Source organism: Paroedura picta, chromosome 11 (assembly GCF_049243985.1).
Source record: "Paroedura picta isolate Pp20150507F chromosome 11, Ppicta_v3.0, whole genome shotgun sequence".
Classification (NCBI taxonomy): domain Eukaryota; kingdom Metazoa; phylum Chordata; class Lepidosauria; order Squamata; family Gekkonidae; genus Paroedura; species Paroedura picta.
In genome coordinates, this window is record NC_135379.1 from 39,194,280 (window position 1) to 39,222,073 (window position 27,794).

General features: G+C 42.7%; 1 protein-coding gene across 2 annotated transcripts in view; it reads right to left on the reverse strand.

Moving 5' to 3' along the window:
• Positions 1-27,794, reverse strand: part of ZNRF2 (zinc and ring finger 2) — a 58,836-nt gene that overhangs the window by 23,611 nt on the left and 7,431 nt on the right. For both annotated transcript variants that reach the window (XM_077303773.1, XM_077303772.1), the window contains exon 2: positions 3,819-3,914. In XM_077303773.1, the coding sequence (XP_077159888.1) occupies positions 3,819-3,914 (96 nt within the window). The remainder of the gene's footprint in view (positions 1-3,818; positions 3,915-27,794) is intronic.

The following is a 27,794-nucleotide window of genomic DNA, read 5'->3' on the forward strand; positions in this document are numbered from 1 at the left end:
CTTTACATTTTGCTTCCATGTCACCTTTGCAAATGTACGATTCTTGCCACGATACTGTGGTAAGAGGGAAAACTAGTTTTCCTGATTTTCTTCATTATGGCTTTTGTTTATTCTCCTCTGCATGGTCCAGACTCTTTCCACGTATTCAGCCTAATAAGGAACCTGAACAGAAATTAAATCTAGCTCAACACCCCTGGTTCTTCAGTAGAGTAAACAGTTATCAGTTGAACCCTGGTTTACCCATAAACCTGTGCCTTTCCCCATCATATCGCATTTCAACATTCTCTATGACCATTTAGGCACTGGGAACTTCACTGCCCCAGCTCCTATGCAGGTTCACAAATCGGGGACAGATGAGGCACACCGGGCCAAATGCTTCCCCGTGTGGGTGCAGGAAGAGGTGGGGCAACCTTCCATGACTAAAACGTCAGCCTGCAGCCCTGCATGAAACCTCCAGTACATAAACGCTCTAAGAGAACTTGTGACTGCTAAGGTCTCTTTTCAGTTTCGTTATTCTATTGTACGCATGACCGTTAAACGTACTGGGCTACATGTAGTGTTTAAGAGAACACTGCAAAACAGAAAACGGCAGAAGGAAATTCAGACCAATGTTCTCATAACACTCAGATACAGGGGCAGAGAGGACAGGCTGACCCATTTAATGAGTTGCTTTCACATGTGAAAAGTTTTTAGAAGTACTGATATTTAAGCCTCATTAAATTTTCATACGTTTTAGTCCCCCTTCCTCTAGACGTTACATATTTAATAGTGATGTCCTGGCCACTGGGTAGATAATTAAATAAGTGCAACAGGGCCTGGCATAAAGGAGGTATATGAAAACATTGGGTAATCCTAGAATATGAAGAATATCAACTTCCTTTAACCTCCACAATCAGGGAAAACTTCCCCAAAAAGTTTTATGAGGACTACACATGAGTACAGCTACCATACTGCCACGGACACTAGAAAGTGTGAGAGGAAGCTGTAGGAGCAGCATTTTTCCTCCCCCTGGAACTGGGTCTCAGGCTTTTGCAGTTGTATTAATTTGTACATTTTTTATAAAGTGCATCCCCACTTCTGGATGGTTTGTTGGTTTTTAAATTTGAAGCTAAAATTGTAAATGCTATAATTTGGTTGTATTTATATAGATTATATTTGATGCATACTTGTTCAATTTATGAATGCCAGTTCAGCTTGGTTTGTTTTAAAATAATGAACATATAGCCTTACCCTCGCTTCAATGATACGAAAACATACATCTCTCAGACACGTGCACAGACTTGGTGGCTCATGCTGAATAGAAAGGCAGTGTTTCTGCCCTCCTCCCATCAGGGTAGGTGATCCATCAACAGGGGACAACAGTCACTTGAAGTCAAGGGCAGCACTATCTAGGCCAGTGGTTCTCAACCTGGGGGTCGGAACCCCTTTGGGGATCGAATGACCCTTTCACAGGGGTCGCGGCAGGACAAGCAACTTGGCTGGGGAGGGTCACCATCTACACAACAGCCTTGCGGGATAGATCGAGATAGAGGGTTCGTCTGTCTGGAGGAGCAGAAAAGAGCAAGATCGGCATGGTGTGACACGAGGCAGATCTGAACTGACAAACCCTGGGGGGGGAACAATTTATATACAATCATGAGCAATGGATCGTCACACCATTGGTCAGTTTCAGTTTAATTTCTGTGACAGAACACTTGCATAATTTTATGGTTGGGGTCGCCACAACATGAGGAACTGTATTAAAGTGTTGTGGCATTAGGAAGGTTGAGAACCACTGATCTAGGCTGTGACAAGGAGAGCATTTAAGTGCCAGCAAGTCGCACTTCTGGCAACCCCAAAGAGTTGTCAAGGCAAGAGATGTCTTTAGGTAGTTTGCCACTGCCTGCCTCTGTGCAGTGACTCCGGCATTCCTTGATGGTCTCCCATCCAAATACTGACTAGAGCCAACCCTGCTTAGCTTCTGAGATCCGGCATAATCGGGTTAGCCCTGCCCATCCCTTTAAGTGCTACACTGTCTCTTTTCAATAACTGCACATGTGCCCAGGATACTTTTTCATTGAAACAACAAGGAGTGAACACTCCCCTCCCCACAAACATGGCGATCCTTGCTGCACAAGTGGTTAGGTTATAAAGCACTGCATCATCACTTGACATCTATGTCATTACTTTAAAAAGGCCACCTACCCACTCATGGAAAGCTGCACTACTTGCATTTTCAGAAAGAGTATGAATGTGCTATTCCTACTAGTTGATGGAAGCTCTCCCTTCAAAGGTCAAATACACCTGATGCTACAGTTTAACTATATTGCTCAATACATGGAAACGTTTTTTTTCCCGTGAAGCACATGAAAAAGTAATCAAAACAGGTAGAGAAGGTTTTCCCATTCTTCTGCTTCCTGAACATTGCATTAAGATGGCACTTCACACTTAACAGGGCAGAACAGACCACGTTGCTACACATGGTAAGCTGCTATTTTGTATATGTGGCTTGGCAGAGCATCAAAACCACATGTATCTCTAACATAGCAACTAGAGGTTGCCATGAAGCTTCCACTTGTGCTTGCCCTTCATCTTGAACCCAAGAACCACTCCTTGGCTGGTGTACATATAAGAAGGTCACTTTGAGGACAAAGGGTAGAGTGAAGACTGGGCCAGATTTCAACAAGCCTTAATGAGGAATAACAGCATTCTGCAATGAGAAGCAGAAGCACACAAAGTACCAAACGATCAGGTGATATTAATCAGGATTGTACAAGCTATTAATAAAGGTACATATAGGCACAAAGGACCCTACTACATTAACAGAGATTCATGCTCACATCAGCATTTTCTGCTAAAAAGCTCATACTTTTTAAACGATCTAACTGGCCATGATTGAAATTTCTCACCACAAATGGGTGCAAAAGAATACAGCCCCAAAACACACACAAAGAACTCCATAAGGAAAAGCAGGAAGAAAAAACCCGGAAAGGTTAGGTGAAGGACTTGATTGCACTATCACACATACTCAGTGAAGCCTTGTGAAATACTATCCTCTCATCTCTAAAGGGTGTTCTGAAAGTATGAGATATTCCTGATAAACTATTGCAGATTTAGATAATCTTTCAAGATGCCTGAAGGAGATCAAGCAAACAGAATACCAGAGCATCTCAGATTTTTTTTTTAATTTAAGCAAACTTTGTCTTCCAAATTCATTTACAATGCGCTCCTTAAATAAGCACACTCTTCTAAGGGCTAAAGAGGAACCCAAGTGCAGCTCAATGCAATTGAAATGGAGAAAAAATCCAGACAACTGAAGTAGTCAGTTAAGGGAGGCAATTTATGTTCTAAAAAACCAGGAACACAGATACGGAAGTTATCCACTGAAACAGAATCTCACAATGCTTTTGTACTTCAAAAAGTAGCTGGTTCAGTGAAGAGCTGGACTAGCAGGAACATCCACCAGCTACTTTTTAGTTTTTATGCCTCCAATTCTTATCCACAGTTCTCCGCATGGTAGTCTGCATCCATTAAGATGGTATAAAGGTTGTCAGGATTTCTAATATTTCAGTTGAATTTTTTCAAGCTGAGGCTGGCAGAGCTAAAACAACACTGAACAAATGTCGACCTAAGAAAAGAGCCACTTGAATGGCTACAATCCTAATTACTGCACATCCAAATCAGTTCCTAATTACGCAACTCTGTTCAACTAATGTTTTGGCTAAGGTAACCCACAGATTTGCATCATCAAGTAAAAAAACCCCAGAATTGTAAGGTTTAGCTAAGAGTGCATTAATCCAATTACCCTAATACATGAAGTAATTAGCTTACTTTCTTACCATTGTAGGTTATCCTTGGTTTTGTCAAGCACATCACAAGATGTAAATCCATTTCATCTGAAGATACAAACTTGGAACAAACAGGACACTTGAATCCTAGAGTGAAGGGGAAATATTGTTAATTCAGAAAAATAATGACAGTTTTTTTCTAGATTGATACGTTATTTAGGATTTTAAATTATTGAGCACAGGTATTCAAACATAGAACTGTTTCATAGGACTTGTATTCCTACCTAAGAGAGAATCCAGTCTGCTGAAGAACACTTGAGTCACTGATACAGTATAGCACAGGGGAAGTCAACCTGTGATCCTCCAGATGTCCTTGGACTACAATTCCCATCAACCCCTGCCAGCAAATGCTGGCAGGAGCTCATGGGAATTGTAGTCCATAGACATCTGGAGGACCACAGGTTGACTACCCCTGGACTGCCATACAGCTGTCTGCAGAAGATGCTCCATTTGGCAGTACATTAGGCCTAACCCTAGCAACAAATAAATTACTGGGTATTAAATGGGTAACCAGCCATGCATCATATCCCTAGTTTGCTCAAACAGAAAGAAGTACCAAATACAAGACAACCTAAATATAAAAGCTTCCTCAGAGGTAAAAGCAATAATGATAATCCACATTCAAAGTCTCCCTTGATTGCTATATATATTGCCTAAACAAACATTTTACAAATCTGAATGTTCGAATGTTTCAAAAACTCATTTCAAATATTTCAACTCTATTGATCACAATCAGTACATGCAAAAACCCACCCCTAAAGATTCCAGAGAATTCATGTGCCAACCAACCCATTACCAAAACCAAGGTAACAAAGCCAACCTGAAAAAAAGACAGGAAAACCTTGTTTTTCCCTTTCAGTATCCATAAAGGAGAAGCTGCTTGTGCCAGTTTCTCATTCAAAGAATTACAGAATCAAAAAGATGGACAGGGCCTAAAGATCATCCAGTTCAGCCCCAATCCATCCTCTACTTAAGCCTCTCCGTAGTATCTCTGGGTAACTGATTCTACCACAGAATTGTCTTTTTGTTTAAAAGTTTTTTCTAATATTCCATCGATAGCTCCGTACCTGTAATTTCAACCCATTATTACAAGTCCTATCCTCTGCTACTTAAGAGTAATCAATATTGCCCTTCAACCTTCTCTTCTACAGGCTGAACATTCCCAATTCCCACAGTCTTTCTTTGTAAGCCTTTGCCTCCAAAGGCCACACCATCTAGGACAGGAGCATGCCCTTTAAACAACTCAGAATATGAAAGTATTTAAAATTAAAGGACAAAAAAGTAAGAGAATCAAAGCATGTGGGATGCATCCCCTCAAGGAATGAATGATTACAATGTATCCAAAGCAGGACTCCAGACTGTCTCTTTCTGAAGTGATAGTTTCTTGGTATCAAGATAAGAGCACGTCTATTTAGCAACAAGAAAAACTAAAACTAAGCTGCTCTTTTGGATGTCCCTCAACAAAAAAACAAACACACTCAAACTAGGCATGGTAGATTTGGACTGGTGGAGAAGAGAAGAACCATATTTAACATGTAAAGTGTGACTGATTATTGCTTAGATGTGGAAGAAAAGGTGTAAAGATTGAGTATTTTCCAATTTGAAACATGTACTTCTGTGTTAAGAAATACTACCCTTCTATGAGTACAACATTAAATGATTGAATGCGGACTGCTAATCCAATTAAAGTTAAAATCGATTAATGTTACTGTCACTAATAAGATACAGCCTAAAATGTGTCAAAACACCCAGCTGGAAGACTGAAAAGTAAATCTCTTTATAAGTTGACATGAATAAATTGGTGATATTAAGTGACAGAGTACTACTCATAATCCTTCTAGGGGTGTAGTAAAAGAAGTGATTCTGAAAATGCAAGTAATTATTCTCCAACACTGTATAAAGTCATTTCATCAAAAACAGTGCAAAGCATTAACTTCTCTCTTTTTCATAAAATAAAACATTCAGCTGTCATACAACCCTCCTTGTACGGTCCATTCATACCTAGTGTTCTTTAACTTTCAAAACAAAGTTTTTTCTTTAACAATTATTATTGTTCTTAGATTTCTAAATCGCCTCTCTCCCAAGAGACGTCGTAGCTGAAAGGAAGGGAACAATCTGACAATCAGCAAATATACCACTCTCCTACACAGTCATCTACAGTCAAGTTATAAGAAAATCTATCACTCAACCATTTCTCAGCCTCATATATTAGTCAAAGTGTTCTCAATAACTACTGGCCCCACCCCTATCAACTGGCTTTTCTGCCAGTGACCAAGGCTTACCGAAATCCTCCAAGGTAAAATGTGGCCTATTGTTCTATGAGACAGTTCCATTTGAATGGAAGTAGCCTCTGAAATTCCTTTCCCCAGGCATGCATGAATTACTCTAAAAGGGATGGGCATGAACTGAACCATGAAGCAAAATTCATCATGAATTTTGTCTTGCTTGTGGTTTGTGAAAAGACGTTTAAGACAGGTATATGGTCACAAACTTCCACAAACTTTTAAAGCAGTTAATGGATGAAGCAGGAAGTACGGGTTTAAAGGGACTGAGTTTTTAGGGACTACAGAAGGCAGCCCCCCAAAAACTGAGTGTTCCCTGTCATTCGAAGCAAAATAGTATCTCTTAACAGTTTCAACAGGAATAGAAACCTAAAGACTGCCTTTGGGATTGAGGATTCACAAATACAGTTGGAAAATTATTAAAAGTACTGACCCAGAAATGCAATTACTGGGACCAGAAAGGAATATCTCAGGTATATTCCATCATCAAAGAACAAAGTTTTAAAAGCTGCCAGCAAAACAGGAGGCAGTGAGCAACTCCTTAAATTAGGGGTAGTCAACCTGTGGTCCTCCAGATGCTCATGGACTACAATTCCCATGAGCCCCTGCCAGTAAATGCTGGCAGGGGCTCATGGGAATTGTAGTCCATGAGCATCTGGAGGACCACAGGTTAACTACCCCTGCCTTAAATGGTGCCAAGCTGCATCCCATACTGGAATGCAACATGGATGCTATTATATGTAGCGGACCAAAGATGCATGCGACAAGCCCAGCCACACCATGACTGTGTCTGCCGTCTCTTGTAAGGATATATCACATTACACTCCCTATAATATCTTCTCAGTGGCCAGGTGGTTAAAAGGAAACAGAGAAAGCCAAGCCAGTGAGGCTACTAGAAATGACAGCTGGCCAGCCAAAACTGGTGCAAACCTGGCTAAGAGAAGACAATCCCATAAACATCTCTGGCCAGGCCAAATCCCAGTTCATCTGGAAGCATCTGTATGCATGAAAATATGTAAACTCCAGTTCCGGTGGGGGATTTTTAAATGACTAATAAATAAATAAACCTTTCATCCTTTCATTCCAACAATATGGAACCAAGTCTATTTACAAACAGGCTAAAACTAATCGCATGATGAAGCTGGCATTTAAGACAGGGAGAACTCTCATAGAAATTACTCTGCCGTCCTTACAAAGAAGCAGCGAGCAGTGACGAGAGAAGAATGCATGTATGCACAATTAATATTTACTGCCATAAATAAACACTGTGTTCAACATACTGTTTCTACATGAAACAGATTACAATTGGAAAAATACGCAATTGGAAAAAAATATGCAAATAAACATTATATTTAAATCTTACAACAATGTGCCAAAATCTATAGGAAGGCAATAGACTTATTTAGCCACTTGGCACAAAAGTGATATTTGTTTGACAATGTCCCATAAATAGGTTTTATTGTTATTTAAAATGACTAACAACGATCTTAAAACAGATTATCTCAATGGGAAATATATGCTTACTCTTAATGTACATCTCAAGCAAAATACTAAAACGTGAAGTCAGTCTGAAGTTGGCCACCAGTTGGCTCTTGCTAGCTATTCAGTTTTTACCATACAATTATTTGTGAACAAATCCATGTTTGTGAACAAGAAGACAAGAATATGGTAACAAATGGGACCAATTACCATATTAGAACAAGCAGTGGGTCAAAGGTTGTGAAATTGGGTGATGGTTAAGAACAATAACACTGATAACAAGTCTCACTAAAAGCAAAGGAGGCTGTCCTAAACACACTTAATCAAATAAAGGAACACAGAAGACTCTGCACTTAAGAACTGAGCAGACAGAGAGGAGAGAATACATTGCAGGATTCAGTGTACTGCACCAAGCAAAAGGATGCCCTTGAAAAGCATGCAGAGACAAAGTGTCCTGGAAAGCCTCAATTCTATCACTGCACGAACAAAGCTAAGATCTGAGAAAGCACTACAAAGTTTCCACCCGAATAAGTGAGAGTATGGGAGTCCTCGCTAGGGCAAAACTTTGTAAGATCTGATAGAGATGATACTTACCAGGACCTATTGGTTCCTGGAGGAACTCAGCAGCAATAAAGAAAGAGAGGAAAACCTGATCAAGGACAAAGGAGTCAGAATTCAGTGTCAATACATGTACACACCTGTGACACAAACTTCCACTAGATGAGCACTAAGATCTTAGAGATTTCCATAAGCCCCTGCCCATTGGCCATGCTGGCAGGGGCACATGGTTATTGTAGTCCATGGACATCTGGAAAGCCACAGTTTGGTCACCCCTGTTCTAGAATCAAGTCTGCATGAATTCCACATTTGTAATATTGCAAACACAAGAGTTTAGCTGAGAACCACTCTTTAAAAAAGAAAAAAGATTTGTAGTCTTCAGAGTCACAACAAAAAAGTATAAAATAGGACAAAATAGGACATATTTTTAGAAATATCAGTCAAGTATAATGCTTCTAGTTTCCAGGAAGCAGGGCTCTTGAATACAGAGCTCCTTTTTCCTCCCTACATTAAGAAATATAATTATCAAATCAAAATATGTATAGTTTCAAAAATTATAGAAGGTACAGAGCACTGGACAGGCATTTGCTGAAGTAGAGATAGGTATCCCCTGTGCAAGCACTGAGTCATGTCTGACCCTTGGGGTGACGTCCTCCAGCGTTTTCATGGCAGACTCAATACGGGGTGGTTTGCCAGTGCCTTCCCCAGTCATGACCGTTTACCCCCCAGCAAGCTGGGTACTCATTTTACCGACCTCGGAAGGATGGAAGGCTGAGTCAACCTTGAGCCAGCTGCTGGGATTGAACTCCCAGCCTCATGGGCAAAGCTTTCAGACGGCTGCCTTACCACTCTGCACCACAAGAGGCTCTTAGAAGAGGCTCTTAGAAGAGGCTCTTAGAAGTAGATGCTCTTAGAAGTAAGAGATAAGGCATACAGAATCATCAGCCAGACCATATTTAGTTAGTAGTTCCCTGAGGATAACCTTGGGTAGTAGTTAGCACACCAGGTTATAGCAGATATTATCCAGAAGCAGTTGTTTCTCTTCTGGGCCAGACCTGTCTGCTGAAGTCAAGTGGCTAAGGCCTGAAGCTCAGTCCAGACTAGACAGAGATAATGCTGACTACAAAAGCTGGAGGTCTGATAGAAGGTTGATCCTATCATTTAAGACTTGGGACTGGGTTTACAGGACTAACAGATAGCATAACAGAAAGTTATGGTTTTGTATTGGTTTTGTATTGTTCAAAGGCTGGCCTCCTTCTTAGGCCCAGACCATCTGGCTACACTGAACAAACAGTAATCTTCAGGCTAGACTATTGTAATACACTCTACATGGGCCCACCCTTGAATACAATTCAGAAACATCAACTGGTGCAAGATACAGAAGCACATTTATCAGCTGTTGTTAGCGATATGGCACACATTATGCCTACTTTGAGACCTCTGCACTGGTTGCTCATTCAGAGTTCAGTTCAAGGTCCTGGGATCCACATCCCAGTCTCAAAGTGGCTTACATTCGCCTTCCCTTTCCTCTCCCCACAACAGACACCCTGTGAGGGAGGAGAGGCTGAGAGAGCCCTGATATTATTGCTCAGTCAGAACAGCTTTATCAGTGCCGTGGGGAGCCCAAGATCAACCAGCTGGCTGCATGTGGGGGAGTGTGGAATCAAACCCGATTCGCCAGATTAGAAGTCTGCACCCCTAACCACTACACCAAGCTAGCTCTCCATAGAGAGCTACTGCATAGGATTGCACATCACTGCATAGGATTGCACTCCACTGCACTCTAAGTACCATTTTCTAAAATGTAACCAGTATTGCTGTCTATAAAGCTTCAATTTCTAGGCAATACTAGGACTCAAAAATACTCCACATTGGAAGAAGACCTCATCTTGTGTTTTCACAATCACCACTGCATTTGGACATTACTGCTGCCCCCTTTGCTCCAAATTCACACAACCGGGCATTCAGGCTACTGAATTACATACCTTCAATAAACACTACCAACAAATAAGCATTTGAAATGTGTTTTTTAAAGATATGCTTATAGGTAAGACACAGCAATGTTGACATAACCCACAAATCTGTATATACAACTGAATGATGTGTATAGTTAACGCAAAGCTTTCAGACTGAAAGTCGGCAATGTAAAGTCAGCATGATACCCACCCACTTTATCTTGCTATTTTGCCTACAAGCACCACATTTAAAGTGAGCTAAGGAGAAGCAAATGATTTATAAGGAGTTTCTGAACAAAAAAGTGCCACATACACTGCTGGGTAAAGCTCTACAAGCTAAAAAATCAAAAGGTGAATAAATTAGCCCTAGTTATATATAAAGCCAAATCAAAGTCCAATATTTCACAGGACGTCAGCAAAGTTGAAGACAGATATGCACAGTACAAGAACCCAGGTTACACAAACCTGTTTAATATATCAACCTCAAGTACAACTTTGTCCTAATTATTCTGAGTCAAGATTAGGATGAAATGCAAGATTGAATAGGCATGATTACAGGATGCAATAATGTATTCCTTTTCATTAACTCAATGTCCAGTCACCCACAAGTAACAGTTAACATGTTAGCAATTCAGATTCCCAAATTAAATATTACTTAATATGAGGTACCAAAAACTCAGGCTAACTTCCAACCCATAACTGCTATGGAACTATGGGGGGCAAGGAAGTGGGGTCTTTCTCAAAGCCAGTCTAGCACCAGGTCTATGGAGAGGCAGCCTATGCACTTCATTTCATACAAGGACTCACTGAGGAGGAATTCCAAAGCAAACAGAGGGAGGGGTACAGATAGACAGAAGTCCCCAGCACAAGGAGACATGTAGATTTGGTCTTCTGAATTCACAAACACAGGCTAACAGTCTACTTATGGTCATACCACACACCTTTACAGCATAACCATTTAAAGTTGCATTAAGAAGGGATTGCAGAGACACAGCAAGTCCCACTAAAGTGAGCAGAGGGAGAGTGGGGTCTCTGGACTTCTATGACACTGAGGGCCCCACTGACACCAGCCGCGAACAGTATTCGCCAACGCTGCTCCACAGCAGCTGCATTATGGGATTTATCTCTTTTTAAAAAATGAAATGGCCTTTAATTAGTTGGAGGTTTCTGCACCTGTCGTTTTGTGGGTTTGCGGTCATACCACACTTATTCGGAATTGGGTTAGTCACTAATGAGAACCTATCAAAAAATTTCTAAGGGAGCCTCCATTTACCTGTTGAACAGATGACCATGGCATATTAAGAGGTAATTCTATTGTATGACAATTAGTAAAAACATGAAATGGTTTTGAATATAATTTAAATAGGCTAATAATTCATAATTTTATTTTTTAGAAGTATGAAGATAATACTGAGTAACAAATACAAGTGATAAAGAAAAAGATATCAAGGTGGGATGTCTTCCGTATTTTAACTCTGGAAATTTAATTTATGTATTCTAATATGGGTGAACATGTAGAAAGACATGACATTAAATATACTTTTGTATTGTGTTTGATAAATAGGTGTAAGCCACTGAGGAAACAGTTTGCAAAAAAATGGGAAATTGTTAATCCGGGACCTGTTTTGGCTTTATAAGTTTAATTTAAAAAGATAGTAACAAGAGATTTAGCAAATAAACTTCATCAAGAATTTACGATGCCTGGAGTTGATCTTTTTCTTCAATTTGGGCTTTTTTCAGTTCGACAGACTTTAAGTCATTTGCATCATGTTGATCTAACAGCTATGATGGCATAATAATATTTTGGCAATTTCCCCCCTATGGTGCTTTTAATTCAAAAAGTTATATGGTATTGAACTCCCCAAAAAACATCAGTTATTAAACTCATAGTCTGTTGAACCATGATCTTCAAATGAGCCCCACTTGATGAATTGCTTGCAATACTTCATAACTATCCCCCCTTGATGGTTTTTGGAGGACCTGCTTGTACTGAACGTGAATGGAAAGCAACAACACCACATATCTTCCCTCTCACCATACACACATAGAAAACTAGCACGATCACTTAGAAGTGAACAAGATCCCCTTTTAGCAAAAGGAAGCTCAGACACTCTTGGTCCTCCCCCATGTCTGATGCCTTATGATTTCCTGCCCTATACAATGGGCTCCATGGCTCAATGGGCTCCATGTCAGAGGGTCTCTGGCCTGCTTCAATATATCTTTCAATATTTTGTGATTTTAATATTTTACTCTTTTGTTTTATTTAAAAGTTATTGTAGCTTTATGTCTCTTGGTGCCTTTGGTGATTTTATTAACAGTAATTGTCACTGATCCCTCTCAGTTTCTTGAAGGAATAAGGATGCCGATTTTTCTAACGACATTTTTTGAGATAAGTACTTAAGACCACCATTTGCTCTTTTTCTCTATAAAAATGAATTTCAAGTCATTCTGATTGCAATTCACTTCAGTAACAGAATGCAGAGCAAAAAGCTGATGGCAAGATATCCCTAGAAAATAACTTATTTTCACAAAGGAAGCAAGTAACTAAGTATTGTGTGCAGTGTATCAGAGGATCACAATTTGGACAACAAACAAAGCTGCTGCCAATATTACAAAAAGAAAACAAAAAAACCACCCAAACACCGCTTGTATGATGCTTAAATTTCATGCAATTCATGAAAATTTCATCAATTCAAATTTTCAGGAAAAGGCTTTCAAGAAGCCCATATAAGAAAGGTTGGATTATTATTCATAATGAGATGTAAAAGATACTGAACATTACATTTGTATTAGATCCAAAATGTATGTTATTCAATAGGGAATCAATAAGATAGCACCCCATATTAGAATGCATGGTGAATTTCTTATGCATATAGTAACAACTACATGGTTTCTGTATGTATCAAGATGGAAAAAAGAAACTAAATCTTATGGACTGGTCAAACAAAATTGCTGAATATGTGACAATGGCACAACTTACATATCTGATACACAACAGACTAACATCAGACTTTTGAAGAAAATGGGAGCCCCATCTCAGACTATGTTGATCAAACCAATGAGGGGTTAAAAACCATAAAACCCACGTTGCCGTAATCCAAGTGAAAGCCACGTGTACCGTAATTGAGAATGATAAAATATGGGCTCATCAATTTCCCAGTTTCTCATCCAATTTGACCCTGAAACACCGAGGGCCACTTGTTTATCAGAGTACTGCTCTAGATAGTCCACTGATGTAAATCACTTGGAAGGCAATTCCTTTCTTCTCTTTAAAGTTCTCCTAAATAGCAACTCGGGATGATTCAGGCTTGCACTTGCATACATTTTGCAAAATAAAACTTGTATACGCATACACTTTCATGACCAACATTTCACTTCTTAATCTTGCTGTCTGGTGCCTTTAATGTATTATCAGAGGGAGCCCCAAGCGAGTTTCACTGTTTGCAATGAAGAACAAATATTGTGTAACAAAACAATTTGCACTAAATAGAAGGACAAGTTTCTCTAATTCTTCCACCATAAACAATGCAAAGAAAACCTACAAAGCAGACACATCATTCTACTCCCCTCTTGCACCCCAATCCACTGCCCAGTTCAAAACTGCATAACTTCATAACTTTAGTCATATTTTGCAAAAATGTTCAAATATGCTGGATGGCTATTGCTAATCTTCCCAATGTGAACCACAGAAACCACAAAAACGATTTGCAAGGTCAGAACATAGGTTTTTAGGATTCACTCTGAAAGCATATTAACGATCTATGACTCTGCTCCATAAATCCATTACACTCAGTCAGGGCAACCAAAAACCAGACAAGAGTCTACATGCAGGTTCCCCCACCATGGCGAGGGCATAGAAATATAGGGCGGAAATTTTCCCAGTGCTCTGATTTTCTGTGAAAAAAACCTTTAATTTCTGAAGGTTTGAAATATGAAATAAACTAGGCAGTTTCAAAGTTGTAATTAAAATTTGTCAGGGGATCATCCCTGCCCATTGTGTAAATGTGCACATGCTTTACATGGACAGTGAATAAATCAACAATCAACAAATACATATAATTAGAAACATTTTAAAATCAAGTTGTAGCATTTCACACAGTCCTTTTAAATTTTTGTCACATCTAAAGTCAAAAGAAATATGGTAAACAGAGCAAGCTCTACTTAGGGCACAGGATAAATTTCTAGTCCACTTTTTTCAGAAAACCTATATCACTGGGGGAGCATCACAGGCGACATTGTCATTTAGATATACATAAAATAAAATAAAGAGCCTCTTGCGGCGCAGAGTGGTAAGGCAGTGACATGCTGTCTGAAGCTGTCTGCCCATGAGGCTGGGAGTTCAATCCCAGCAGCCGGCTCAAGGCTGACTCAGCCTTCCATCCTTCCGAGGTCGGTAAAATGAGTACCCAGCTTGCTGGGGGGTAAACAGTGATGACTGGGGAAGGCACTGGCAAAGCCACCCCGTATTGAGTCTGCCATGAAAACGCTAGAGGGCGTCACCCCAAGAGTCAGACATGACTCAGTGCTTGCACAGGAGATACCTTTACCTTTACGATAAATATCCCTCCATCTTCTGTTTCAGGATTTATGCAATGCACCCAAACAACAAGTATTTTTCTCCACCCGCCCCTGGTGGAGAGAATAGGTATTTGGTAGCTTAAAACCCAACAAGCAACAGCCCCAATTCATTTCAGAGCCCAACTCGTTCCATGAGCATTGGAGGGCAGGTGATTTTCTTAAGCAGGCCATTATCTAAATTGGGCATAGATTTTCAAGTACCTGCACCACATAGGTCAGCAATCCTCCTCCACAAAATTAGTTTATTTTTAAAACACAATTAGTATTTTGTATGTGAGCAAAGCCACCACTTTAAAAACAGGACCGTGATTAGCGTATCGATCATGAAGTTTCAAACTTCTTCTGAAGATCCAGCCTTAGCAAGATACCATGATATCATCCAGAACAATAAACTAGGGAAATTTTAACATCAGCCCCCAGACCAGTTTGCCTGGCTGAACAAGGAAGTTCATTGTGAAACAGGAGAAATCCATGCAAGAAGAGTCCTTCCTGAGCATAGAAACCACATTTTATGTCAACTCAGAGCTTCTGTAAATTAATTCAGAAGAGTTGATTTTTATACTCCACTTTTCACTGCCCAAGGGAGTCTCAAAGCGACTTACAATCACTTCCCTTCCTTTCCCCACAACAGACCCTGTGAGGATGGTGAGACTAAGAGCTCTGAGAGAGTTCACTCTTTAAGAACAGCTTCTAGCAGGGCTGTAACAAGCCCAAGGTCATCCACCAGCTGGCTGCATGTGGAGGAAGCAGGGAATCAAACCCAACTTGCCAGATTAGAAGACACCACTCTTAGCCACTACACCAAGCTGTCTCTGCAGAATTCTAAATGCAGAAGTACAAAACCAAGCAGAAATCTGAAGCAGAGCAGAAACAAATCATAAGCATTAACACATATGCTAAATGTACCTATTAAGAAGATATAGCCACAGTTACTGATAGAGAACAGGAAGGCCTGGAGGATCATTGTCCATTTGGTCACGATGGGTCGGACATGACTTTGCAACTAACAACAACATACTATACACCAGGGGGTAGTCAACCTGTGGTCCTCCAGATGTTCATGGATTACAATTCCCATGAGCCCCTGCCAGCAAACGCAGTCCATGAACATCTGGAGGACCACAGATTGACTATCCCCGCTATACACAACAGCATAATATCTGTCTCTTTACCAGGCATTGTTCTAAACCATTTTATTACAGGACAGTCCTATTACCTGTGTAAAACAACCCTCATTTCCACATTATTTGCAGAAAGCCGGGAGACAGGAAGCTTTCCTAAGCTCGTGAGGTGGACCATTCCATATGGTGGGTGTCATAACACACAATGCATGTGTGTGGGCCATTGCTGCTGAGCGGCACCTGCAGAAGGCCCTGCTAAGATCTTTCAGCAGGGATGTTTTTTTTACGTAGTATTCTAAAGTCATCTCTTTGAGTGGCCAGGGAGCAATACCTGGAGTTAGTGACTGATTTATGACACAAAGTAAAGACTGATTGGCCCTGATCAGTCCCATCTCATCAAATCTCAAAAGTTAAGCAGGTTTGGCCCTGACAAGTAATTGGATGGGAGACCACCGAGGAAGTTCGGGTTTGCAGTGCAGAGGCAGGCAATGGCAAACCATCTCTTGCCTTGACAATCCCATGAGGTCACCACAGGCATATCCTAACAGCCTTCGAGTCACCCAACTCCATAGTAAATGGGGATTCAGAAAACTCAACAAGGGATGCCCTTGCCGACAACTTCACACTCCAAACTCCCACCACAGCTTCAACAGAGAATGTATGTGGAAACCTAAAATCCCCCGGAGTACTCCGGAATCCAGTGGGATTCATGAACTTCCATGAACAGACCTTTTTAACTGGAGGTGCTTTCCAGCAGGGTGGCAGGGCCACATTCATTCTTTCCTTGAGTACAACCTTCCTAATGCCACGACCCTTTAATCCAGTTCCTCATGTTGTAGTGACCCCCAACCATAAAATTATGCAAATCTTCTTTCACAGAAATTAAACCAAAACTGACTAATGGCGTGAAGATCCATTGTTCGTGATTGTATATAATATGGGTTTTCCCCCCCAGGGGTGCTGCTGGAGTAGCTGCAGGAGGAGTGGCAACAGTGGCACCCCCCCCCCGGCCAAGCTGCTTGCCCTGCCACGACCCCTGTGAAAGGGTCATTTGACCCCCAAAGGGGTCCGAACCTCCAGGTTGAGAACCACTGCTTTAGTAGATAGTAATCAGATCATGGTTCAAGCTGTACCTCCAACCATCCCTCAAAGACTCAGTGCCTAAGATTAAGTTCTGTTTCATGTACTGGATCCACTATGACTTAAGTGATGCCCAAGGCAGTCAAAGAAGCTATAAAATCCTGAGCAGGCCCCAGAGAGGCATCCTTGGTAGGAAAGTTGGACATGCCTCAGAATAGTGTTTCTAGCATCATGTCTGAGGGCACCTTCACCAACTCCAGACAAATTGTCTACTGGGACCAGTAAACAAATAGTATACACACAATCTAATTCCGTTTACAGAGTGGGAACAGAACAGACAAATAACTATTTTGCTCTCCTTCCTGGCTATGAAGTTCCCATGGCCATGGGAATAAGCTCTCTTGGGGATGGAAAGAACTACTGGAAGGGATGCGAGAAAAATCTCCACCTGCCTTATGCTAATTGACCATGGGATGCAATCCAGAAACTGTGATTGCTTCAATGCTATCCATGCGTTTGTTATTGAAAGGGAAATAAAACCAGTCTTCCTAGATCCTTGTCTGACAATAACCACTATTCCACACACACTCTATATCTAAGATCTTCTAGGCAATTACTAGCCTAGATAGTACTTTCAAGCAGATCTCTGAGAAGCTCAAACTGGTTAATCTGTATAGTCACGCTGCCCACAGAACTATTTATAAACATGGGTAGGTTCTGCATGACAGTACAATTCAGAAAAGCACTAATACCTAGTGACTCAGGTATTATTAAACAAACTGATTGCATTCCAATTTCTGTTCCTATGAGGGGAAGAGAACCTGAGCATATTACATATACACTCTCAATGACTCTCCAATTTTCTGTTTATGCTTCACAGAACAGTAAACCCCACTGGACTCTGGACACATGACATTCTGTGCTGAGAGAAGAATCAGCATCTGTGTCGCACACTGTGTCAAGGTTCCCCTTAGTATTACAATCGCAGTTTGCTAAACAAAATGTGTAAGATTTAGCAAATGCTGGTTTCAGGGTGTCAGTCAACTTCTACTTAAGTGAACTAGGAAATTTTGAGAGTAGTAAAGTAAGAGAGCCTCTTGTGGCGCAGAGTGGTAAGGCAGCCGCCTGAAAGCTTTGCCCATGAGGTTGGGAGTTCGATCCCAGCAGCCGGCTCAAGGTTGACTCAGCCTTCCATCCTTCTGAGGTCGGTAAAATGAGTACCCAGCTTGCTGGGGGGTAAACGGTAATGACTGGGGAAGGCACTAGCAAACCACCCCGTATTGAGTCTGCCATGAAAACGCTAGAGGGCGTCACCCCAAGGGTCAGACATGACTCGGTGCTTGCACAGGGGATACCTTTACCTTTACCTTTAAAGTAAGAGAAACATTATCTTTCCGGGGGGGGGGGGATTACATGGGATCTAAACAAACTATGGAAGGCCAAGTGCATTTCCTCAGATCAGAGAGTATACCAGACAACACATAGTTGAAAGAAGCAATTAATACAAATCTGGCATAAGAAACTGCAGCATTCAGAAACCAGTGGATGAAAATGTTAATCTTCCTGGACACTCTGTGGCAGATCTGCTAATCACTGTTCTAGACATTAAAAAAACAACCCCCCACCCCACCCCTTCAAGGTGAATATACAATGTGAAAGTGTTTAATTACAACTCACCAAAATATGAAATACTTCGGTATTTTGGTTTTAAACTTGAGACTAGCCTTACCTCACTAATAATCCATTTGTTTGTCCTCATTACAGGGGAGGCTAAACCCTGACCTCTCTTGTCATCACTTATTTGTGAACATCTCCTGTTTCCAACAAAGGGCCTACTTGATTTATGATAACAGGGCACTCTATGCTCAACTTCTGTTAGTCTGTAAAATGTCACTGGACGCCTAGTTTGTTTCAGCATGCAGTTGGCCCACTATGGTGAGGTGCTGCTGACTCAGGTGAAGCAAGCAGCTTAATATTTTGCTTCCACTGACAGCAAATCAGGGACGCAAATCAGGGACTCAGTTATCAAGGTATCAAACACAGGTGTGTTGATTGAGTTTGAATATGCAGAGAAAGCAAACCACCAGCTGTGTTAAAGAATAAAACAGCTTTATTCATGAAGAGAAACAACTAAGGGACAGATCTAACTATCTAGCTAGCTAATATCTGCAGTCCTTCTTCTGTTCAAGAAGTTCTTAGCCTAGGGGTAGTCAAACCTGTGGTCCTCCAGATGTCCATGGACTACAATTCCCATGAGCCCCTGCCAGCATTTGCTCATCCATCTGGAAGGACCATGAACATCTGGAGGACCACAGGTTGACTACCCCTGTAAATACACATCTCCTCTGATGCCCCCTGCAGGGCACCCTTTATATTCCGCACACTGCAGATCTTGTATATTCCAACAAGGTGAAGGTTGCTGAGAACTAGACCTGTTTACCCCACTCTGAATCCCAAAGGAGGAGGGATTAGGAAGTAACAGGCCACTCCTTAATTCTTCCAGGACAGCAGGAAGAAGCCTGGCTGACGGACTTGCCCAAACAGGTGAAAGATGGAACAGATGGGAAGAGGCAGAGCATGAGAGGGCAGAGTAGACTGTTTTCCTCTGCTTGTCTTCTGCCCTCTGCACCCCATTCTTTGCAGGTGTTGTATATTTTCCTTATGCAAAAGTTTAGTTTCAACAGTAGAGCCAGTAAGACAGGCTTCTATCCAAAGCCTGTGAACATCAGCAGAAACTGTGCAATGCCCATTAAATCTGCTAACACTAATTTGTTGAGAGGTGACCCCACCAAGCAGCTGATCCTGAGGATCAGACGCTCAACAGGGTCTTTAAATACTTCCCCTGCAGAGCCAAGGCGGTCACAACCTGGCCCAACCACCACCACTTTCCAAAGTGAATGCTGTTCAGCCAGGGGAATGTGCAGGTATGTGTGGGGAGGGAGTGAGCATGAGGCACACAGAAAAGATATCAGCACATCTGAAGACGCCCTGCCTTGCGCTCATTCCTGACAGCCACTGCTTTAAGAGGTGAGTTGTCGCCAGTATGGATTGCCTTTTATATAGTAGAGTCTTTCAGAAACGTTTCAAGTATATAATAGTCTCTGTACATGCAAAGACAAAGAATATTCACATACGAAGGGGGGAAACAAACTTTGCTCATTACAGCATTATGACAGATACATATGAACACATCAAAGGGGAAATGCTCTCATCCCACCTAAACCCCAGCCATTGCACATGAACAGGAGAGAAAAGAGTACTTATGTCACTGAGCCATGGGAGACAACATGCATGCTCTGGAATGGAGCTAAACTCAAGCCTATCTGCTTGACAGGGCACAGCAAGGACAGCTGTGCCCTCCAAGAAGCAACTAGCAAAGCTGGAGGATCTAATCAGCGGTCTAGCAAGACAGCCCCGGAGGGCAATTCATGTTTCTACTCACATGCCAGGAAAGTGTTAGTAGCCGGTCATTTCCCACCACTCTGCCTAATAGGAGAGGGCTAAGGTGCTTCAGTATCTTGTCCCTACTATCAAAGACTGAGTTGAGTCTGCAAACATAGAGGTTTGCATCTGTTTGCATCTGGATGTTCATGGACGCACAGCCATGTTTGAAACCCCTCTGGAAGATGAGGTGTTTCTGGATATGTGGAATGATAGAACACAAGCCAGGGAATTTTTTTAAATCATCATACATGCGAGCAGGCAAAAACAAAAACAAAAAAAAAAAAAATCCAGTGCTCTGCCTGCTGTAGGGTGTCAGCAAAACAGAAGCTGCACATCAAGCATACCTACTGAGGAGCCACACAACCAAAAACAGTGTCGAAGTAAAACGAAGAAGAGGAAGAAAAGTTTCACCATTTGGCTTTTGTACTGATGGGAAGAATTGTCTGTGCAGATAGTCTGCAAAAGAACAAGGTCTTCACAAGAAAGTGCATATAGAAAGTTCGATTTACAACCTTACGTTTTTTTAGTATTTTAACTGTATATGCTGATTAATTACATCTGTGAAGTTATAGGAGCAGTATTAAAAAGTTTTTTCATGGTGTTTCCTCTTGAAATAATGTTCAGCAACTTTTTATAGATACTATAACTGGAAATGCAAAATTCCCAGAAATGTTTAAGTGTTGAAAGGAGAGGCAATTTGAAATATGTGAAATAGTCTAAACTTACTTTATTGTTTTAACAAAATGAGTCATTTATAACTTACTATACTTATAACTTCTATATTGTATATTTATGAAATTTAAGGGTATAATTATCTAACACTAACTGATTTTGGAATGAGTAAACCTTACTTCAAAAAGGGATTTCATGCATTTCAATATTTCCTGGAATTTTTCAACAATCTCCCAAATTTCACTTTTTCTAACAGCATTTTTAAAGCCCTTGGTATAAAGCAGGGTAAAACACTCTCCTAATCAATTTTCTCCATTTTTTTCTTAAGGTTTCAAAACTCTGACCTAGTATCACACAAGGTTGGAAACATCTTTAGTTAAAGTAAGTTATCAATAAGGTTTACCAATGTAACTGTTTACCTGAAGTAAAAACAACATATGCATACTTTTTAATGAGCTGAACACATCCCTGTTCTTAAGAACTTAGCACAGTAAGGTAAAGGTATCCCCTGTGCAAGCACCGAGTCATGTCTGACCCTTGGGGTGACGCCCTCTAACATTTTCATGGCAGACTCAATACGGGGTGGTTTGCCAGTGCCTTCCCCAGTCAGTACCATTTACCCCACCGCAAGCTAGGTACTCATATCACCAACCTCAGAAGGATGGAAGGCTGAGTCAACCTTGAGCCGGCTGCTGGGATTGAACTCCCAGCCTCATGGGCAGACAGCTTCAGACAGCATTTCTGCTGCCTTACCACCCTGCGCCACAAGAGGCTCTTCTTAGCACAATAAGCAAACACTTATTTTTATTTATTTACTGATAGGATTTCTAGACCGCCACTCGCAGCCAGGCCAACTCATGGTGGTTCACAGTAAAAATATATAAAACATTTAAAAACCCAGGACAACTGGGACAGTACAATTGGTACAATCAACGCAGTTGATGGAGGCAATAAAACAATACCCTGTTCTCTCCCATAAACCCTCCACTCTTCTGTTCCGTCTATGTCCTGGATAGATGACCCCAGGCAATGTCAGACTATGGGTGCTGTTCACAAAAAGGACATTTCTCCCTGCAGTCTGCTTATGCTGTTTTTATTAGGCATTTATAAGCTCCTTGTTAGGAAGATGAAAGGACCCGAAACTGTTATGGCTACAATGCAATAAGTGACTGCCTAGTTCCCTTCCACTCTGGAATAGCAGGCTTTATATCACTACCTAGGAAAAACTTGCCACCATGTTGCTTCAGACTTTTGTGGGGGTTTTTTGTTTGTTTTAATTTATAATGTGGCTGGGTCCAATGGTATGTGTAGATCCACTGTATCACAACCAGGAAGGAATGAGGTATATCCATTCCCTGCAAGATTAAACTCTGGTGTGGGAATCATTCAGCGTACTGAACCAAAGTGGAGCCATTTTTGAGAGCTGACTCCCCTCAGCTCCTACCTAGATGGAAAAGGCACACCGACTTTGAATCTTCTTTCAGGGGCTATCAGCTGTCGGCTGGCTCCGACACTCTGACAGTAAAAGTAGGATATAAATGAATCAAATATAAGCACATGATTTTTTCCAAACAATCTCAAGACTTAGTACTAGGCACCTAGGTTACAGATAAGGCCAATAAGGAGATAACCACTCTTAGGCATTCAACTTTCATAATGAATACAGGAGAAAGATGCTGCAATAGTTTCTGTCTTGAAACAAGAAGAACCCAAGATCAAAATTCCCACACCCTGCCCTCCCCCCTACATTCCCATCTCCTCCAGAAATACTGGTTTCAGTAGTGACATTTCAGTGCCCATTATAAAGCAGGTTTATTCTAGTTTGTCTAACCTTTGTTAGCCATCTATCATTTACCAAAGTCAGATAAACAGGAGCTTAGGAATTCAACACATTTCCAAGGAAGAATGAAGTACTATTACAAGAAACCTACAGAAAGTAAACTTCAGATACACTGTTTTGAAGGTCACAGAACACCCACATCGAGGCAAATGAACAGGCTATTTGTTTGTTTACATACTCACCTGATTGCCACACAAAATAAATCTCTTTTGTTTAGTAAAGGGAACCATATAAGTCAAAACTATACAGTGTGTTGGGGTGATAATGAAAGCAGGGATATCTACATGAATAAGTCACCTTGTACTTTTATCTCCGGTAGGATAAAGCCCATCCTACTTGAAAGAATATTGGTACTTCAGGTCTTTAATTATGGGGGAGGGGTGGCGGAACATGTTAGAATTCAGACCTCATTATCTTCACTTTTCCAAACTCACAGTACCCCATAAACATCAAGACATTTCATTTACTTTTAAAAAACAGCACACAAAGAAAGTTGTAAACCATCTTTTGTGTCTTAGGAAGCATGCCTGCAAACAAAAGCTCACACCTTGAATAAATCTTTGTGGGTCTTAAAGGTGCTATTGGACTGAATTTTTGTTGTGCTACTTCAGACCAACATGGCTACCCACTTGAAAGAAAGTTTAACTTAGCCACCTAGTCAATCTGGTGTTATCATTATTTTGACAGCCAGTATGAGCATCCATACAACACGTTAAAACTGACGCAGCACCTATTTATTGATCAGATTTATATCCTGGTTCCCTCCACATACCCCCCCCAAAAAAGGGACTCAGGGTGGCTATAGTTAAACTATGTAGTTTAACTCCTCCTGCACTTGTGTAATTCCACTTCCACCTTCAATTTCTAGGATTGTCTCTGGGGTCTGATTCTTTGTGCCATCATTTCCAATTTAGAAATTTTAAGCTTCTAAAAAAATTAATATAACTAATATAGGCTGAATAAGGGGCAGACAATGTTCACACTGATCTGACATTTATGAGGGGAAGTGCAACTCCTTTATAATATACCTACCCATTTCCAAATAGAAAATGATATATTGTGACTTGGTCATAAGAAGACAGAGCATGTACAATTTTAGGATGGGAATTACAATTTTGGATGGGACTCGGTCGAGAGTGTGGCTATCTGGTTGGTATACCGTCCGCCCAACGCGCCGCCAGATGTCCTGCCCCGCCTGCTGGAGGCGGCGGCCGCCTGGGCGTTGCAGTACCCCAGGCTTCTGATCCTGGGCGACTTCAACGTCCATGCGGACGCGCCCCCTTCAGTCCATGGTGGAGACCTGGTGTCATCCATGGCGACACTAGGGCTTTCGCAATTTGTTGCCGGGCGCACCCATCACGCCGGCCACACACTCGACTTGATTTTCGGCGCTGGGATAGAGGTGGATCTAGATACAGCTTTAGCTGTGCCGTGGTCAGACCACTATGCCCTGCGGGCCCGGCTCAGGATACCACCCCCCCAGTTGGGCGGCGGGCGCATTCTAGCCCGCCCGCGGAGACTTATGGATCCAATTGGATTCCGGAATGCTCTGCGGGACCCGATGCCTCCTGGCGACTCACTAGCGGCTTTGGTGGCGGACTGGCAGTCCCGCCTGACAGCTGCTATAGATGAGATCGCCCCTAAACGTCCTCTCTGCCCTCGACTCAAACGGGCTCCCTGGTACACCGGGGAGCTACGGGAGAAGAAAAGGGAAGTGAGACGACTAGAGCGAGTGTGGCGGAAGACTCGCGATGAAGCTACGAGAACATCTTATTGCACGCTTATGAGGGCGTATGAGATGGCGGTGAAAGTGGCAAAACATGAATTTTTTGCCACGGAAATCGCGTCCGCAAGCTCTCGCCCGGCCCAATTATTTAGGGTAGTTAGATCCCTTACCGCCCTTGAGGGGCGCCAAAATAATAGCAAATTGGAACTCGGCCGTGAGGCATTTGCGAGCTATTTTGCGGACAAAATCTCGTCTCTCCGCCACGATCTTCCCGCCACAGTTAATACAGTAAATGAACTGGAGGCCTGTTGGCCACCTTTGGAGGTGACTTTGATGGCTTCAGACGGCTCTCTTTATCCGAAGTGGACAAGTTGCTAGGCTCAGTTAGGGCGACCACTTGCCCCCTTGACCCCTGTCCATCATGGCTCCTCAAAGGAGGCGGCCAGAAGATAGGAGGCCAGCTCAGGGACATTATCAACCTCTCCCTGGAGTCCGGGGAGTTCCCTGAGCAGCTGAAGGGGGCAGTGGTTCACCCTCTCCTGAAGAAATCTACGCTGGATCCGCGGGACCCCGCCAGCTATCGCCCAGTGTCGCACTTGGCGTTCCTGGGCAAGATGGTTGAAAGGGCCGCGGCAGACCAGCTCCTGGCATTCTTGGAAGAAACTTCGGCATTTGATCCATATCAGTCTGGCTTTCGACCTGGCCACGGGGTGGAGACGGTGCTGGTCGCCCTGTTGGATGACCTCCGTCGCCAGCTGGATAAGGGCGGGTCGGCAGTGCTGGTTCTTCTGGACCTGTCGGCCGCTTTTGACATCGTGGACCACGAGCTGTTGGTCCACCGCCTTGCCGGCACGGGGATACAGGGCACAGCGTTACGCTGGATACGCTCCTTTCTCCAGGACCGGACCCAGAGGGTTGCAGTGGGAGATGAGTTCTCGCGTTCCTATAGACTCCCTTGTGGGGTCCCTCAGGGTGCGGTCCTCTCCCCCACATTATTCAACATCTTTATGCGCCCTCTGGCCCAGCTGGTACGGAGTTTTGGACTGGGTTGCCACCAGTACGCTGATGACACTCAGCTCTATCTCCTCATGGACGGCCGCCCGGACTCCCCCCCGGAACCATTTGCCAGATGTTTGGAAGCAGTGACAGAATGGTTCGAGCAGAGTCGCCTGAAACTCAACCCCTCCAAGACGGAGGTCCTGTGGCTGGGACGTAGGGGGCAGGACCAGGAAGCGCGCTTACCCACCCTGGCAGGGACGCAACTCACCATCACGTCCCAGGCCAGGAACTTGGGTGTGGCCATTGATGCCTCCCTGACTTTGGAGGCGCAGGTCAAAAAAGTAGCGGGCCAGGCGTTTTTCCACCTTCGCCAGGCCCGACTATTAGCGCCCTATCTGTCCCCCGAACACTTAGCCACAGTGATCCATGCAACGGTCACCTCCAGAATAGATTTCTGTAACTCGCTCTACGCGGGCCTTCCCTTGTCCTTGATCCGGAAACTTCAGCTAGTGCAAAACGCAGCTGCTAGGGTCCTTACCGGCACATCTTGGAGGGCCCACATCCAGCCAGTGCTGAGGCAGCTGCACTGGTTGCCAATTGCTGCCCGGATCCGGTTCAAGGTTCTGGTTCTAACCTTCAAGGCTTTACGCGAGTTGGGACCCACATACCTGAGGGACCGCCTATCGCCCTATGCCCCTCGCAGGGCCTTGCGCTCTGCGGGTGAAAACCTGTTGGTCGTTCCCGGCCCTAGGGAAGCACGCCTGGCCTCGACCAGGGCCAGGGCCTTTTCGGTCCTGGCCCCGACCTGGTGGAATGAGCTCCCGGGAGAGCTGCGGGCCCTGCGGGATCTTTCAACATTCCGCAGGGCCTGCAAGACGGAGCTCTTCCGCCAGGTTTATGGTTGAGGCCGTGGCTGATAATAGATCTATGCCTCCCCCGGGGACTCGGGTTCTGGACTCGAAGCAAAACATCATCAGGACCTCCTCTCCACCCGCTAGTAGTGGGAGGGAGGGGGGGAGTTGAGCTGCCATTCTTGCCATGCCGGCAATATTGGCAATGTTATTATTGTTTTATGGGGTTTTAATGGGGAATTGCGATATTGTTACCCGCCACGAGCCGCAAGGGAGTGGCGGGCTATAAATCTAATAATAATAATAATAATAGTCACACATGACTAGTTGTGTATCATCATGTGTGTCTATAAAGCACTGACAAGTCACAGCTGGCTTGTGTTGACCTTGTAGTGTTTTCAAGCCAAAAGACTAACGGGTAGTTTGCCATTGCCTTCCTTTGTAGAGCTACCCTACTGTTCATTGGTGGTCTCCCATTCAAACACTGACCAGAGCTCACCTGGCTTGGCTTTTGAAACGGGGGAGGGAGATAAACCATCCAGATTTGGGTGAGTATCATAGTGGGGATCAATGTTTCAGCCTTCTTCCAGTTCTATAGGGTGCATGGATCTGCCCATCTTAATTTTGTTGATCCCACCAAGAGGCTGAGGAAAAGTCAATAAATTCTTACCTATATTTAAAGAGTTATGAATTAGTACAACAGAATTTGAGGACAACCTTCCACCTTTCAAATCTTTGGAGGAAGATTTCCTTCATTTATCATCTCATGTGGCAGAACCCTTATTTCAGAACATTCCCATTCCAGATGACCACCACCCATCACAGTGGAGCCTGTATCTTATGGAGAACTGGACACTATCACCTTTAGTGACTGCCTCAGCCTCCCCCTTCTGGACCTCACTTATAGGCATTTAAGGGTGTTTGTTTAACAATCTTAACGGTCTCTTTATATTTCCCTTAGATTATATCATAAACCCTTGTGGGTTACTCAAGTTGCTTCGGCTTCTAACACTTTAAGCGTTAATTGTTAACTCTGCTGCTATCTTTCATACAACTTTATTCAGTAACCATGAGGAAACATCCTTATGATTTAACCAATTTTTAAATAGCAGACACAAAAGAGAAAACAGGAAGAAACTTAAGGGTAACTATGACAGATGCCTACACAGTTCCCCTTTCTGAGTTAATTTTCTCCCCCAAAATAGAATGTTGCTCTCACACAGACTGAACCATCCAACACACTAACATGCAATGGTTACCTAATAAATTTATCATTAACTGTTAGAAAACAAACACCCTTAGACTCATACAGTCCTTCTACAACCAGATTCTACATTCTTTATGACCCCTTTCTCACTATTCACACTCCCATCAGCAGACCT